At 41.8% G+C, this 17,145-nt stretch overlaps 1 protein-coding gene across 5 annotated transcripts in view; it reads right to left on the reverse strand.

Moving 5' to 3' along the window:
* Positions 1-6,554: 6,554 nt before the first annotated feature.
* Positions 6,555-17,145, reverse strand: part of LOC127580465 (interferon regulatory factor 6-like) — a 49,478-nt gene continuing 38,887 nt past the window's right edge. For all 5 annotated transcript variants that reach the window (XM_052033974.1, XM_052033978.1, XM_052033973.1 and 2 more), the window contains 7 exons: positions 15,862-16,066; positions 14,366-14,394; positions 13,268-13,307; positions 12,146-12,436; positions 10,823-11,215; positions 8,012-8,130; positions 6,555-7,396 (listed from right to left, as the gene is read on the reverse strand). In XM_052033974.1, coding sequence (XP_051889934.1) covers positions 7,199-7,396; positions 8,012-8,130; positions 10,823-11,215; positions 12,146-12,436; positions 13,268-13,307; positions 14,366-14,394; positions 15,862-16,066 — 1,275 coding nt within the window. In that variant the 3' untranslated portion in view covers positions 6,555-7,198. The remainder of the gene's footprint in view (positions 7,397-8,011; positions 8,131-10,822; positions 11,216-12,145; positions 12,437-13,267; positions 13,308-14,365; positions 14,395-15,861; positions 16,067-17,145) is intronic.

Below are 17,145 nucleotides of genomic sequence, written 5' to 3' on the forward strand. Positions count from 1 at the left end.
GCTGCCTGACCTGCTGTGTGTTCTAATTGTTTTGTTTTGTCCCAATTCTCAGTAGGGGTGTTGTGTTAAAATACTTGTCGTCCTTGTATTTAACACAGAGTAATGATGACTCCACATTGCTGTAATATTGGAAGAAAGGATCAATCACATGTCAGGTACGAAGGGAGTAACATTGTGTGTGTTTCAGAATGAGTGTATTAGGGATAGCATTGATTCTGCTGCGTGAGTGTTGCTCAGTGACAACATTCAATTGTATAGTGTGCATGCTTAGGTGCAACCATCACCTTCTTTCTAATGAAATATTGTTTCACCCAGACACATTTGTAGTGCAAATCACAGCAGCCAACATATTGGCAAGGGTGTTGGTACAATTGGTTCTGAAAAAAAATCACTGAAAAATGCAGAGTAAACAGAGTGTGGTCAGTGTGGAATGCTGAACTGATGCCAACATTGAAAAACTGGAACCTGATAGGACTAATGTCAAACATTAACATCACACTACTGGATAGGATACCTCACCAGGATGATTTAAAAGTAGACTGTACTTTCAGGTTAGATGCTGATTGAACAAATACTGGAAGTTGCTTTCATTCAACTGTATGTGGTTCTTTACTGAAGTCTGCAGGAAGAGAAGCAGGAGCTGAACAAGTTTAATCTGACTTTAGGGCTTCTACAGTTACCTGCTGGTCACATGTATGAGTGCTTCAGTAACCATTCCATTAGGACTTTAGCATTATAGGGAGAAGAAACATATAGGCAACATATTGTGAGGATAGCAGACTGATTGGCTAAGAGAATGGAGAGTAGGCATGAGTCATATGTTGTTGGCCAAATGTATTGAGTGGTGCGCCACAGTGATGGTGCCAGGCCCTGAACTTTTCACGTTTCAATGGCTTGGACTAAAAACACCATAGGTATAGTTGCTAAATTTGCTGGTGGCACAAAGGTAGGTTGTGAAGAGGACAAAGGAATGCAGAGATAGGCTAAGTGAATGGGCAGAGATCTGACAAATGTGGGTAAATGTAAAATCTGTACGTAGGAAAAATGTTGAGAGACAGAAGTATTATGTATAGTATTGGTCTCCTTATTTAAGGAGGGATGTTAGCATCTTGGAAGCAGTTCAGAGAAGAAGGTTTACTGAACATACTTGAAATCAGTGAATTGTCTAGAAACCATTGGGCAGATTGGGGTTGTATCCACTGACTGAAGAGCTGACTGGATTAAGTACATAAGATTTCGAAAGGTCTTGACAGTTGGATATGGAGAAGATGATTCCTCTTGTGGGAGCATCCAGAATTGAGCATTTCTAGAAGAATCTAGGTACATACATTTCAATAAGAACGTCCTCACTGAGGTATTCCACAGGCTTCAGCCACATCTCAAACTGCATGCCCTTTGGTAGATAACAGCAGCTGTGAAATCTATGTGTGGGCTCCTGCAGTTGGTGATGTCGGCAACAAATCATGGTTTACTGCACATCATTGCATTAGGGAGGTCACAGATGGTCAATTCCAGGGGCAGTGAATGCACATCATTCTCCCAGGCCAAAAGGAGTGAGCACGTGGTGTTGTGAGAATTCACTGCATGCTTGTTGCATTATGGCACCACATGTATCACAACTGGGATTCAACTTCCTCAATTACCCTACACAGCACAACATGCACCATGACAATATCATGGCCACAGGCATTTTGCCTGATGGGATTGTTCTGTGGGAGTTGGTATGGACCCAATGGGCTGAATGACCTCCTTTTGTGTCATAATAAGCATGTACATAATTATAATAGGGCTACCAATACACATATTTTGTGCATAAATATATATTTTGCCCTGCAGGCTATCCCAATGAAGTCATCATCGGAGTCTGCTGCAGTGGAAATTGTACATGTTCTCTCTGTAGGGAGCTGGTACCTGAGCTACCCTCTCACCTGATCTAGCGGTAGACTGTTCAAGCCCAGTGACACCTGCATCTCCTCCCTCAACAGTGTGCCTGAATTGGTGGCTTTTTCAATTCAGTGTAAGTGGGGCTTTATCATCACTCCCTTTTCCCTTTTATCAAGCTTGGCCTGGTCAAAGTCCTTGGCCATCTGTTTTACAGCAAAAGGCAAGGTGAGATAAGATCTGGGGGAAGGCAGAGATCCACACTTGAATCACCTGGATGATGTAATTCAGAAGAGATTGTGGGATGAGGGAAGAGTAGGAGGAGGAAGATTAGGACTAGATATGTGCTACCTTGTCTGCAGTATGTTTTGGAGCATGGCTGAGTATCTGCAAGCAGTGAGATGTGCTTAAGAGGCTTGGAAAAATGTTAAGTATGTAAGGGTACAGTGTAACATATGAATGTTAGGGCCAAGTCTTGATTTATAGAGATTATTGGCAGGTGATTGATAGATGTGTGGTGTAATGCACTGAATTTGTGGGATGTGATAACTGAAAGCACCAGCAACATACACAGTCACTGAAGTTCTTGCAGGACTTTATATAGGGTTTTACTGCTGGCATCAACATTCACCTAGTGAATGCATGTCTGGACAGCCTTCTAAATGTTTGTGATTGACCTCACCATCTTCCAGTGCAGTGTTTTAAAATCATGAAGCCACTCTCTCCCATGTTGTGCTCTATGTTTTTCTGGCAGGTCACAGACACCTCCACAATGACTTCCAATACCTGCTACAGCCAGGAAGCACTTACTCTTTGAGGCAAGGATAGACTGTAGCCAGCACCCACAAGCTTGATGCTAGCCATTCACAAAATCTGCTGTTATGATAAAGAATGCTACTGAATAATTAACACTTAAGTAAATCATTACAACGAGCAGGTGGCATGATTTCTACACCACGTTAGATGAGCCATTGAGCTGAAACATTAACATTTCTTTCTCAACAGATACTGCTTGACCTGCTGATTGTCTTAGCATTTTATGGTTTTGTTCTAGATCAGACAGGTGCCATTTTTTTTTGGCACTGTTCATTTTAGACCCCTGATGAGAAAGAGTACATGGCAATAAAACAAGTCTCGTTGTAACAGTCTCCGTACTGGATGTCCAACCCTAAATTACTATTACCACCCCATAATTGTCCAAATAGGGAAGAGCAGCACCAACCATAGTGAAATGAATTTTGTTTTCAGCCAAAAAAATACTTCAGTTCAACCCCCGAAAGAAACAAAACAGCACAAAAATACCAGATGTTCTAAATCAGTGACAATAAAAAGAGGAAGTTAAGGAATTCCCCTAGTGCAATATCAATCTTACCAAATGAATGTTTTGATTACAGCAGAAAATAATAAGCAATGTGCACTAAACCATTTTGTGATAGAGGGAGGACCAGTGCAAGCACAGGCTTGCTCTCCAGTGAGTGCCATGTACTTTGAGGGAAAGTCAACAACTTACAATTATCTATTTCACAATTCATAACTCAGTCAAAATCTGAATGAATGGTACACAGGATGGATGTAGGGAATATGCCTCCCATTGCTGCAGGGCTTATTAACACAACCTAATTTATACAACCTCCTGAGAGAATGCAAAAAATCACAGAATGGCAAGCTCCAAGGGGATCAGGTGATTCAGACAGGTTAATTCAAGAATTAGAATCATTGACTATGGCACAGAAGGCCATCCAGCCTATGCTAGGAAAACCAAGATGTTGTCTAATTCCACTTACCAGCTCTTGATCCATGGTACCAGGTGCTTGTCCCAGTACTTGTTAAAATGCAGGGAGGGCATTTCCCTCAATCGACCTTCAGGCAGTAAGCTTCAACTACCTACCACAATTCAGCTGAAAGAAATCTCCAACTCCCTCTGAACCCTTTTATGTCCCCAATTTCTCTCTGCTGAGGGAAACAGCCTTATTCACCCTATCCAAGCATCCCTGAACTTTATAACCACAATTAAATCTCACTTCCACCTCCTTTGCTTTAAAGAACCTGAGATGTTCTAAAGAACCATGGCAGGCAGCATCCTTGGAAACTTCCTTTGAATCTTCTCTAAGTGATTTGAAATCCTTCCTGAAATGTGGTGACAGAACTATATGCAGTCAATATAACTCAAGCTGTGGCCTGCCTTTGTATTCAATGCTTGTCCAATATAGTATCCCAAATGCCGTCACTGTGATATATCAAATTATTGAAATATACCACAGGAAATAAAGGACCCAGCACTGAGCCCATAGAATTATATTGCAAATAACTAAGTCCCTGTCAGAAGGATGGGTCAGAGGATCGATTGTGATGACAGGAGTTTGGATAGTTTTAATGCACCACCAAGGACATAGATTCTGTTCACGGAAATAGGCAATGAGAGGCCTTCATGAAGATGATCATTTTGGTTCACACTGAACTTGAAACCCATAGAAGCCAGAGCATGTACAAACTAAAAAGGCCCCAAAACAAGTTGGTAAAACTATCAAAAAGGCAGAGGGGATCCTGGGCTTTACAAACAACCAGAGATAACAAAAGCAAGGTAATAATGTTGATGTAGGCAGGAGCATGCACACCAGCCCCCTTCCTGAAGTCATTGACCAGTTCTTTTGTTTTGCTGACATTGAGGGAAAGGTTGTAGTCATGACATCATGTCATTAAGCTCTTTATCTCCTTCCTGTACACTGACTCATCGCTGTTTGAGATACGGCCCACTACGGTGTATCATCTGCAAACTTGTAGATGGAGTTAGAGCAGAATCTGGCCACACAGGTACATGTGCACCTGTCTACATCAACAGTGCTGAGGTCGAGAGGGTTGAGAGCTTCAAGTTCCTAGGGTGAACATCACCAATAGCCTGTCCTGATCCAACCACGTAGATGTCATGGCCAAGAAAGAGCACCAGTGCCTCTACTTCCTCAGGAGGTTAAAGAAATTTGGCATGTCCCCTTTGACACTCACCAACTTTTATTGATGCACCATAGAAAGCATCCTAGTTGGATGCATCGCAGCTTGGTATGGCAACTGCTCTGCCCATGACTGCAAGAAACTGCAGAGCGTTGTGGACACAGCTCAGCACATCATGGAAACCAGCCTCCCCTCTATGGACCCTGTCTACACTTCTTGCTGCCCCGGTAAAGCAGCCAACATAATCAAAGACCCCACCCACCCGGGACATTCTCTCTTCTCCCCTCTCCCATCATGCAGAAGATACAAAAGCCTGAAAGTACCACCAGGCTCAAGGACAGCTCTATCCCGCTGTTACAAAACTATTGAACGGTTCCCTTGCATGATAAAATGGACTCTTGACCTCACAATCTACCTAGTTATGACCTTGCACCGTTTTGTCTACCTGCACTGCACTTTCTCTGTAACTGTGACACTTTACTTTGCATTCTGAATTGTTTTACCTTATACTACCTCAATGCACTGTGTAATGAATTAACCTGTACGATCGGTTTGCAAGACAGGTTTTTCACTGTACCTCAGTACAAATGACAATAATAAACCAATTCCAAATTCCTTCATACTGATTACACCTGTGCTGCACATCTGTGTTCCATTCTGGGCTTCAAACTTTAGGAAGGATATGAAGGCCTTGGAGCAGGCTCAAAAGAGATTTGCCAGAATGCTGGTAGGGATGAGCAAATTGTACCCACCAGTACAGTGGCCCAGTGTTACACAGCAGCAGACAAGCAACCAACAAGTGTTAAGCAGTGATAAATTTTAACCCAGCAGTACTGCAAGCCAATACTGAAACAGCAGGACTGTAGCCAAGAGCATTGTACACTTACAATTCAATGACTGGTCTGGATCCATCACTGTACTTCATTGTGATATACAAAGATAGACAAAATTTTTGGACTATGGGGAGTTGAGGATTATGAGAATAAGGCAAAAAAAAAACCCTGAAATTGAGGCCAATAGTAGGATTAGATACAATCTTAATGAATATCAGAGCAGGCTTGAGAGACAGCATGGCCTACTCCCATTTGTGTTTGTTCGGTCTTATGCAGTGACAGACCTATACCCTCTAATACAGTGTCCCAGTGTTATAAAGGAATGGGCTTGTAACCAGCATTACTACACCCTGGTGTTACACAGAAATAAACCTGTAGCTGCCAATATTGTATCACTGTGATATGGTGGGGGGGTCAACCCTTATCTACCAGTACTGTATCCTGGTGTTATACAGGGGTAGACCCAGCAATATAGTGCCCAAGAGACATGATGACAGATCTGCTCCCATGAGAACCATATCCCAGTATTGTAAATTGACAGAACTCTACCCACATGTACCACATCCCAGTGTTACAGTGACAGTCCTGTGTCCATCAATACTGTACAGTGACAGACCGAGACTACATTGTTACATAGCTCTCACCAGCCACATGCCACGTTTAGAAAGTCTAAATCACTAACTTCTGTGTGAGAGTCCTACCATTCAGGTAATAACACTGACAAACCCCTTTCTCTCATTTCCCACTTCACTGATAGCTGGTTAGGGTTAATACATACTCATATAATACCCACAGATCCATTTTACATAAATTTAACTTGAAGAAATAGATAATCCTGAAGCTCTAAATATACAAACTGACAAATCCAGAAAGAAATCCATAAAAAATATTAAACAGAAGACTTGTATTGCAGAAGCATTCCAATTAAAATTTGGAGAGTGCAAGGGGTTGGTGTGCCAGAGAGATACATGGGTATTCTGTTGTTAGTAGCTCTGGTTGCTTTCAAACTTGAATCAGGCCAATGATCACAATAGTAGCAATCGCCAGGAAGCAGTAGTTACAAATTGAGTGTCACACAGTGTCCGCTCAGTGTTCTGTTATGGGAAGTTCACTCATTTTCCTCAAAGCTTACAGATCGCAATTTGTACAGCATGGGATCTCACACCAGAACACAATTCTGGGCCTTGAAATTAGATACAGATAAGTTTCTCTTAACAAGGAAAAAGTAGGAGTTATCTCTGAGCAATTGTTATTCCCTCCATGGTATTGCAGTCTGACAGAAGCAGGATGAAGCAGCCCTTTTACTTTAAGGGAAGGCGATAATGAAGAGGCAAATACATAAATCCATGATGAGGAATTTTCAAACTGCACACTCAGGCAGTTCCAGCATTAGGTGTGTAACGTTCTGGTGGTTTCCTTGGTTTGTCTGCATTTGAACTTTCCTCTTGAAAGATATTAGCAGCAGGTTTAGAGCCATGACCCAAAAAGCTTGGCAGTATTCTGGAGGGTTTGTTTCCTCTTGCTGTGGGCTTCATAATTCACTGTGGGTTAGCAGGTTGCATTGGCCACTGCCCATGGCCCTGCTGGGACTGCAGCAACCGATGGAGTTCCTTAAACTGAAATACCACATTGTCCTTAAGGTCTGGGTTGGAAATCTGGAGACTGATGCTCCCACTGTCAAATGACAGCTCTCCGGAAAACATCTCAAACATCATCCGTGCCACAACTGGAATCACCTGAATCAGCCACGAGGGAGGAAAGGAAAAGATTGAATGTTATGTCACAACCATGCAAAACAAAATATAATGAAGGCGGCAGATTTTATATTAGAAACATCTTTACAGTAGGAATCTCATGAATCACATCACTGTAACTCTCGTAGTGAATATCTTACAATGAGGATATTTAAGTTGAGGGAAGTACGTAGGCAGTGATGTTTCAGAGGGAGAGAGTCTAGATACAGGGATGCTTCATGGGGAAAGTTTCTAGACATTTGGATCCTCCTGAGGAAAAGCACATGAAAGCTTTATGGTTCCCCACCAGTGAGGGATCCAGACAGTGGAACCCACTGTGGGTAAATCAGGAAGTGGATGCAACTATCAGAATTTGTTCTAGGGAGAGCATCCAGACAATAGGGTTACCTCATGGGGCTACATCTAGACGCGGACATCTTTCCCAAGAAGAATGTGTTCTCTATGTTGACAGCAACCTCTTGGTATTTTACTCATGGTTTTTTGTGTACAACGCAAAGAAAATCAGCAAGATTCAACCAATCCTGTCCTCCCTCAGCATTCACAGGATTCCTATACAGAGGGGTTGAACATTTCCCCAGCTCCAAACCAACCCATTACCTGCACCATGATCAGCTTCTTTTCCTTGGGTTTACCATCTGGCCACTCCTCACCAAAGCAGAGTTGGATCTCATAGGGCGGGGCAACACTCACCTGCCCCTTCTGGTACAGTATCAATTCTGTGAAATACAGAAAACATTGCAAGTTAGAACAGTACATTGGTCATAAGAAAGCTTGAGTCACGTACTATTCTTCCATCAGAAGGTATTGCCATTGTGCCCCTTCACATTTTATACCTACCATAGATATGGCACGCAAACCCATGGATTCACCATCACCTTAAGCAACCAGTTCGCAAAAGAGGGACATGGTCCAACTTTCCACCAAAAACTACTGAGGCCATGGACCAACTAAATATTTCAAAACTTCGATCAACAGTATCTTACAAAAGTCAAAACTACAGCATCCTGGACTTAACAGTGAGCTCCCATTTCTTCTGGATAACAACTGCTGGTTATGGTCATCTTTCAGTCTGCCATAGACCTTATTTTTTTGTTCTTTTTTCTTATCCTCTCCCCTTGGGAATAAGAGACGAGACAGTAGTAAGAGCTGAAGCAAAGGCAATCTCAGTTTTTCAGATACAAGAGTTCAGAAGTTTTTGTATCTTGCACCTGAGAGAAAGAATGATAGAGCATACATGCAATTGTGGGATTGGTGGATGATGGAGAGGAGTTTGAGATAGCTCTTGTTCTGCAGAGCTGTCCTAGAATTACAGTTGATCACAACATCCAAATCTGACCACAGATATCCAGACCACCTATGTGGTAAGGTGATCAGAACTTAAGTCTATGTTGGTGGAAAATCTACCGTGAAAATTACAATTTGATGGAGACACCCTCATCCGAGGCAAACAAAGCGATCTTCAAGAAGATTTCACCCTTGGGCACGGGCAACCTTTACAAAGCAGCTCAATTCTCAGGAGCAATATATATAAAAAAAAATTCAGAAGAAATGAGAGGAGAAAGTCCTGGCTAACATTTTTAAGGAACCATATCACACAGACAATGCAGCTACTGTTGTGTGTTGACTGGTCCCACAAAGTGTATTGAAATGAATGAGCAGCTAATCTATTTTTGGTGGTATTGTTTGAAGAAGTAATGCCAACTCAGGACAACTGGAAGCTTATGACTCTATCACTGGTTTAACAGAGAGATGGGCCAAGGTTTGATGCATCACCCGAATGCTGTTGCCTTCCAGCACTAATCCAGATTGTGTGCTCAGCCTGCAATGCAGCTCAGAGTAAAGGGTGCTAACTATTAAACCAGACTAATAATTTGTAGGAAGAAAAATATTATTATTAAAAATATTTTTTCTACATTAGAATTTTAAAGCCTAATCCTTGTTTTCATGAGCTGGGAGGTGGTGGTACAGGAGCCTGGAGACCCACACTCACGATTCAGAAACAGCTTCTTCCTCTCCACCATCAGATTTTGAGCAGTCCATGAACACTACCTCATTATTCCTTTATTTTACACCATTTATTTTTGTATATTTACAGTAATTTTGTCTCTGCACTGTACTGCTGCTGCAAAACAACAAATTTCACATCATACAAGTCAGTGATAATAAACTTGATTCCCTCTAATCTCCAACCAATAGCTCTCAGATCTCAGAGTTCCTCCAATTCTGCTATCTCTGATAATTTTAATAATTCCATTGATGTACGGACTTTCAACCACTTTGACGTGAAGCTCTGGAACTTCCACCCTCAATCTCTTCGCTTCTCTACCTCTCCTATTTTAAGACTCACCTTAAAACTTATTCTGTAATCAAATTCTAACGTCTACCTATATGGCTCAAACTGCTGGTCTGAAGCAACTCAAGGTATTTTAACTGAAGGCTGTGATATGACTGCAGTTCTGATGAAAGATCATTGATTTGAAACTATGTTTTTCTTTCCACTGATGCTGGGTATTTCCAACATTTTCTGCTATACTTCAGATTCCCAGCATCTTTTTAAGATTATGTGCATGAAAGATGTTGTTGTGGACTTTTTGTTGCAATGTTCAACTAAATCTTCATCTGCTCATTCAGGGAGACATTAAAGCATCCAGTGGCACTATTCAAGGTGGAGACATGGAGAACATCTCTGTATTCAGGCCAATATTTAATCTGCAATCATCACTAAACACAGATTATCTGCTCATTATCAAGCTGCTGTTTGTGGGACCTTGCACCAAGCAAATCTTCTGCCACATTTCCAACATTGCAGGAATGACCACTCTTCAAAGCAATTGTTTAACTAGCTGCAAGGACCTTTGAAATAACCCAATATTAATAAATGTATTTATTAATTATGGTCCACAGTGGCTCCCAGCAGAGCAATCCCATCAGTCCCACTGCCCCTCTCCCAATTTCTCAGTAATCCTAGGATTTATTCTCTCACATGCCCATCAACACCCTTTGCTCCTCCTGTCACTCATTGATATCAAGTGGTAATTTGCAGTAGCCAGTCTATTAACCAACAATTTTTTGGGTTGTGAGAGGAAACCCAAGTAGTCACGGGGAGAATGTGCAAACTCCACACAGACAACAGAACTGAGCCAGAGTCCCTGGAGCCAAGGCAGTTCTAACTGCCATGCCACCATGTTACCCATTGTGAAACGTGCAGTATTTACTGATCCATCTGCAAATGTTCTTCGGAGGCTCGTGACAAGGAAAATTGTTGGGTTGAAGTACAATAACCTGAGATACCAGAGCTAGAACTAACAAAAATGGGAACAATTCCATTCCCAGGTGCAGCATGGAATTGCAGCAAACAACAGAATAGCTCCGACATAAAGTATTAACATTTAAATGTAGTCAACTCACGACTAAGAAAGTCCTCCAAACTGAAAAGCTTGATCTTCTTCTCTCTCTCAATGGGGTTAGGTCCTGATGCTCCATTAGCACAGGGTCCCGACCAATACACTTTACACTGGCATAGACGGATGGCATAGATATCCTGCCCGTGGATCTCCAGGATCAGACCCCGGTCCATGACGTCCAGCAGGTGGTTTGTGTAAAGTCGCTGCTTCTCATGAGACAACTGGTCTGTGCTGGGGAAACGGACCTGCTCCAGGGTAATGGGTCCAAAGAGCTCCACTTGGTCTGGGATAGGGCCTAAGTCACCATAGTACAGGCGACAGCCATGAGGGTTACTGACAGTGACCAATGATCCCATCTGTTTGCCTCGGTATTGGAACTTCACATCCAGGTCAGTCACTGTATCAAAGGAAGGGACAGAACCTTGGTTAGGCCACCTGTGAACAGACCTGGGCAATAATACTGGAGGCATTAGAGAAAGTGCAAAGAAAGATCAATGACAACAAAACAGAGAGGTTATATCTGTCAGGAAAAAGAATGCTAAGGTGACTTGAAAGACGCCCCTAGAATTATGAATGTCTCATGGAGTTTGTGTGGAGATTCTCATTCAAAGGAGACCAGAACCAAAGTGATTAAGGCAGGAGAGTTACTGATAAATGCAACAGAGAATTAAGGAGGGACTGCTTAGAATAGGGAACTCACAAGGAGTTATTTCATATTTACATTTGCTCCTGACATGGAAGGCCATTCTGAGCCAGTGTTCAGAGCAGTGTCCAGCATTTTGTGTGCATTACATCAGCCTTTAGGTCATTATGAGACCATAAAAAGGTACTTTGAGTAGAGAGAAAGAGATTAACAAAAGGGGCTACTTCCTGCTGGCAAGTTATTTGTACCAGTCTTTTGACAGGATGAAGCTCAGCTGTGATGCAAACAAACGACACTTCTAAACAACTGTTAAGGACCGGAAATGTAACAATGCTAATCACAAAATTACACAGAATTTAGAGCTCAGAAGCGATCCAAATGACCTACTTGAATCTTTATGCTCCAAATGCTCTATTTAATATTTTCCTCTCAATAATCAATTCCAGTTTCTTCAGTATAATTATACATGTAAGGCCGACGTAAGCCTGTACATTGCTAACATCCAGGCCAAAGTTAAAACCTACAGGTTTAGAAAAGAGGAGAGGATCAATTCTTTCTGAAGTACTGTCTTTCCTAAATACTGGAGGTATATTGGAGGCCTTCAAAACATGCAGAAAGATTCTGTGAGTTTCCTGTATTCCCTAAATTGTGAGAGGAAGCCAATGAGGAAGAAGAGTAACTTACGTGGCAGAGAGTTGATAAAAATTTCAGACGTGGTCAGTGATGGGAATTGATCCACTTGCTGCAGTGGGAGAGGATTAAGAGTTCCTTGAGCAATTGGAGGGACACTTGGTTGAACAAGCCCCCCATGAGCAAGGTTAGGCTGCGAGAGTTCACTGTGATCAAGGTTTGCATGAGAGAGGTCCCCCTGTGGGAGTGTTGGGTTTGAGAGTCCTCCATTCATACAGGAATCCGACACTGCAACCTCCTGTTTCGGCCAGGTCTGGGTTGGGTACGGTGGTAGGCTGACATCATCTGGTATGAGAAAGACAAAGAGAAAATTGAAAATACACTTCCTAAAAGCAACGATGCAACAGAGAATGGCTGAAGAGGACTCTCATGTGACAGTGTAGAGGGAGCTTTACTCTGTATCTCTGTATCTAACCTACACTGAAACTCACCTGGCGGGGTGGGGGGGAGGGAGGTGGAAGCTTTGATGAGACACCGAAGAGGGTGTTTTACTCCACATCTAACATGCTGCATCTGAACGAGGAGTGTTTGATAGAGAGGGACAGCAGCATGGTGGTGTGGCAGTCACAACTACAGGGACCCAGGTTCGATCCTGATCTTGAGGAGTCTGCACATCGCTGTGTGACCTTGTGGGTTTCTGCCAGGGGTTCTGGTTTCCTCCCACATCTGAAAAATGTGCTGGTAGGTAAAATTGGTGATTGTAAATTACCCCAAATGGCAAAAGAATCAAAGTGGAATTGATGGGCATGTGAGAAGGTAAAGACTGCAGGAAAATGAGGAGGAGTGGGAACAATTGCTTCCTTTAATGTTGTCATGGTTACTCTATATTTAACTCATGTTGCACTGGTCCTGAGCATTTAATGGGACAATGAAGAGGAAGCTTTAGAATTTAACTCAGGTTGCACCTGAATGAGAAGTATTTGGTGGGGCAACGTAGATGGACTTTTACTCTGTACAGTCTGAGACTTGGGAACATTTGATACTTATAGTAATCATATAAATGCAAGTCCATTCCTCAGCAGTAACCTCTCACCATCTCAATAGGACAAATCATTCCTCCCTCCCCTATTTCCTCTACCAAGAGAAAAAACAACAACAAATGGTGCTCATTCTGACCTTCCAAGGTCATTGATGGGAACAAAGCTTGGAGCTGACACTGTAAGGAAAAAGAAAACAAAATTAGTGACATAGATGAAGCTTGCTAAGATACTGTGAAAAGTTACCTGAAAAAAGTTTAAGTATCACTCAGTAATAATTAATGGCAGTGAATCAGCAAGAATGGACCTTAACTAAAACAAAAGGGAGATGGTAGAAGCAGATATGATAGCAATACTTAGAGGCATTTAGACAGAGACATGAAGAGGTACGTAATAGAGAGACACAGACCATGTGCAGGCAGATGGGATTAGTTTAGCCTGGCATCATGGTGCAGATGTGGTGGGTCAAAGGCTCTGTTCCTGTGCAGTACTGTTCTGTTCTATCACAAGAGTCTCAGTTTCTATTCCCACTGTTTGTGGCTGATCTCAGGTGTGGAGCTGGTGGCACCACAACAAATGGCTTTGATGTCCCTGGTCCATGGACAGCAGGATCTCATTCTGCCCTTCAAGTGTCTATTAGATCACAAGTGGTTTTTAACATTAATATCTTCAACCTGCCTTCTCTCTATATCCCTTGGTATCTCTCCACACTGATAACCAGTCATTCTTGATCCTGGAAGCTCCAGTTAATCTCCGGCATTCATTGGCACTCAGGAGAAAGAGTTCCAGATTTCCTTTACCTTTCCTTTGAAGAAATGATTTCTGATATCACCCTTGAACACTCTTGCTAATTTTATTATATCCCCTTGTCCTAGACTCTCCCTGTCATGGAAATAGTTTCTGTTTCTACACTCCATAACAGTTTTTTTCCTAAACTCAAATTTTGAGTCTGTTTCAGGAAAGAGTTCATTCACAACTATGGAATTAGAGGGATTTTTACTCTTGGAAAATCAACAGAGCAATTTCAAACAGAAAAGCCAAAACTAATGGTTTAAGTTGACCTGAGACATTAACTCTGTTTCTCTCTCCACAGATGTAAACCTTTTGAGTATTTCCAGCATATTCTGTTCTTATTTCAGATTTCCATCATCTGCTGTATCTATTTTGGGGCAGGATTTGACTGAATGCCAATTGCTACCAATCATGTATTAACTACACAGAACGTAGTTGTACATACCTCATCCTCACATTCGTAATCATTGGTCTCTAAGAGGAAAGAGAAAACACACAAGATCATAGTTAAAAGAATGTTGCATTCAATACTTGGTCCTAGAAACAGTCCAAATTCCATAAGAGGGTTGAAACCAGAGTCATTACTAGACGTTTGTTCAGCTGTGTGCTTCCAACAAATTCAGTATTCATTGCCTTTCTAAACAGAAAAAGGGACTATGGTGGTTGCATTCAGGTTCAGTGAAAATGAAAATGCAATAGTTATCAGGCATTACTGTGATGTTCTCTTTCCAAATCATCGATGAGCTGAACTAGGGAGATGATGTTGGTCTACATGAAGTCCAATGATGATTATGGAGCAATGGAAGCAGACTCAATGGTACTTTTTTCTTGAATGAAACTGAATAAATACTAGAATAAGAAGCACTTTCAGAAGTATGGGAAAAGGGGTGGGGATAGGGCTAATTCGCTAACTCCTTCAAAGATCTAGCACAGGCATGATGTGTCATATGGCCATCTTTTCACTGTAACAGTTAATGATTGTGCAAGAGACTTTCAACAGTGGACAGTACAACCAGCTCATTATTTTATGAAACTTTCAAAAGCAAGTTCTGTTTTAAAAATCAGGTCATAAAGCAACAGGAATAGAGCCAAATACTACTGGAGCCTAGCCAAACATCTCAGAAAAATGAAATTGGTATTTCCTCATTTCCTAGAATAAGTTGGAGAGATGGTGTATGGATTTATAATATTTGATGCAAAATCCTGTATACCTACATCAGTACATGATACTTAGTCTGCTTTGAACTTAAAGACAGAAAAGATTAAGAACTACATAAAAAAATGGGACTCCGTAAACAGAAGATTGTGTCCGTAAACAATGTGTTCTTGTACAGGCCACCTTGGAGGGGGAGGGATGCGGAGAGGGAGGAGAGAGATGCAATGGGGGAGGAGGAGAGAAAGGTAGTGAGCAAGGTGGTGGGAGACACAACTGGGGACTTGCATTGATGCGTTTCCAGGCACCTTTCCTGTTTGCACTTGCATCTCTCTTCTTGAAGATGTGATTGAACCAGGAAATGGTCGAACCTGTCCATTCTTGTTTCCCCGATGGACCCAAATGTAATGAAATCCAGGCAACTCAAAATGTGGAACTCGCGTCACGTGTAGGTTAGACCAGATATTAGTGACAGATTAGGGGACTAGTTGTATTTCTTTTCTTATGTAGACCTGATGTTTTTCAATACCTGCAGTCACTGTATCCTGGCTGCACCCCACAGCTAGCCACATTTATTGAATTCACCAATTCTTCTTGCCAGAGGGGGATTTGCTGGTCTAACACCTATAATCCTTAGCCTAATTCCTTTTGAATTAATACCAAAAAGTGAAATAGATTAATGTACAATGCAAAATCAGTTTCACATATCTTGCATTTGAGAGCAGAATAAAACAAAAAAGAAGAGGACAGAGGGGTTAAGTAGACTATCATTTTCCTGCAGTCACCACCTGGAGTGATGTTGCCTCCGTTGGACTGCTGAATGTCACACACTTGGTAGATCTTGTATGGCTGCATCGGGGTTTCCTTGGTACCATCATAAATCAGTTTGAATTCGCGGCTCTTGTTGAGTGCGCAGCGGAGGTTTGCTTTCCATTTAGCAGGGTCTGGGCCATCAACCCCCTGATGATATTTGCCTGTCTCCACTGCCCAAGCCTAGGTATAGAAAAAACACACAAGGTCACCCAGGAAATATAGAACAAATACAACTTATTCATCAGCTATGGTTCAAGTTCAATATTCTCCCCATCTTTGGCCAAGCTTTTAGACCTCCCTCCAAAAGCAACTTCTTTGCCTGGTGTCCATTTTTGTCTGATTACACTGTCATTAAGTGTCTTGGGATATTTACTGCATCAAAGGTGCTTTAGAAATTTAAGTTGTTTTTTTGACAATATGTTGCAGATTCAAGTCTCACTCTAATGTCTCAAGCACAATCTATGATGCTGCTTCACTACCGCACAAAGGAAGTGTTCACCCTCAGAAATATTATCTTTCAGATGAGATGCAAAACTGTCCACCTTCTCAAAACTGTCCACCTTCTCAGGATTCTTCCCTCAGAGTCAAGAGTCTTTGGAATTTTCTCTCAGAAACTTCTGGACGTGGGGTCATTGAATACATTCAAGATGGAGACTGACAGATAATTAAACTACAAAGGGGCCAAGGGATATAGGACTGAGTGGGAAACTGGTGATAAGGCTAAGAATGTACTGCCACGATCTTAATGAAGGGTGGACTGTGTCCCAGGGTAGACTGGTCTACTCATGCCCATTTCTTATGTAAAAAAGTTTATGACAGTATTGCAAAGTGGCAGACAGTTTGTTTTGATGTCCTGGGTATCTTTCAATTCACTACCATATTTTCTACATTACAGTAGCAACTATACTTCAAAAGTACTTTACTGACTATGAACTGCAATGTCTTTGTTTCTTTACATACGTAAAATACCTTCACTGTAACAGCCCACAATGTTTTAGTGGCAAGGGTCAAGGGACAGAAATTCAATGGGAATTCAGGAAAAGGATAAGATCTGGGTGGGAGGGGAGGAGGGTGGACCAGCAGATATCACAGAGGTCTATCCAAACCAAAAACAAGATTATTTTTATGATCTAATTTTTTAATTACATTTCTTGTAGCTATGTGTGAAGACTAAGAAAGGAATTTATTTTATTATATAAAGCATTGTGTTAGGTTACAGAGTCTGCTTCACTACTAACTCCAGTCCAGGTTCCCAGGGG

Source organism: Pristis pectinata, chromosome 19 (assembly GCF_009764475.1).
Source record: "Pristis pectinata isolate sPriPec2 chromosome 19, sPriPec2.1.pri, whole genome shotgun sequence".
Taxonomy (NCBI): domain Eukaryota; kingdom Metazoa; phylum Chordata; class Chondrichthyes; order Rhinopristiformes; family Pristidae; genus Pristis; species Pristis pectinata.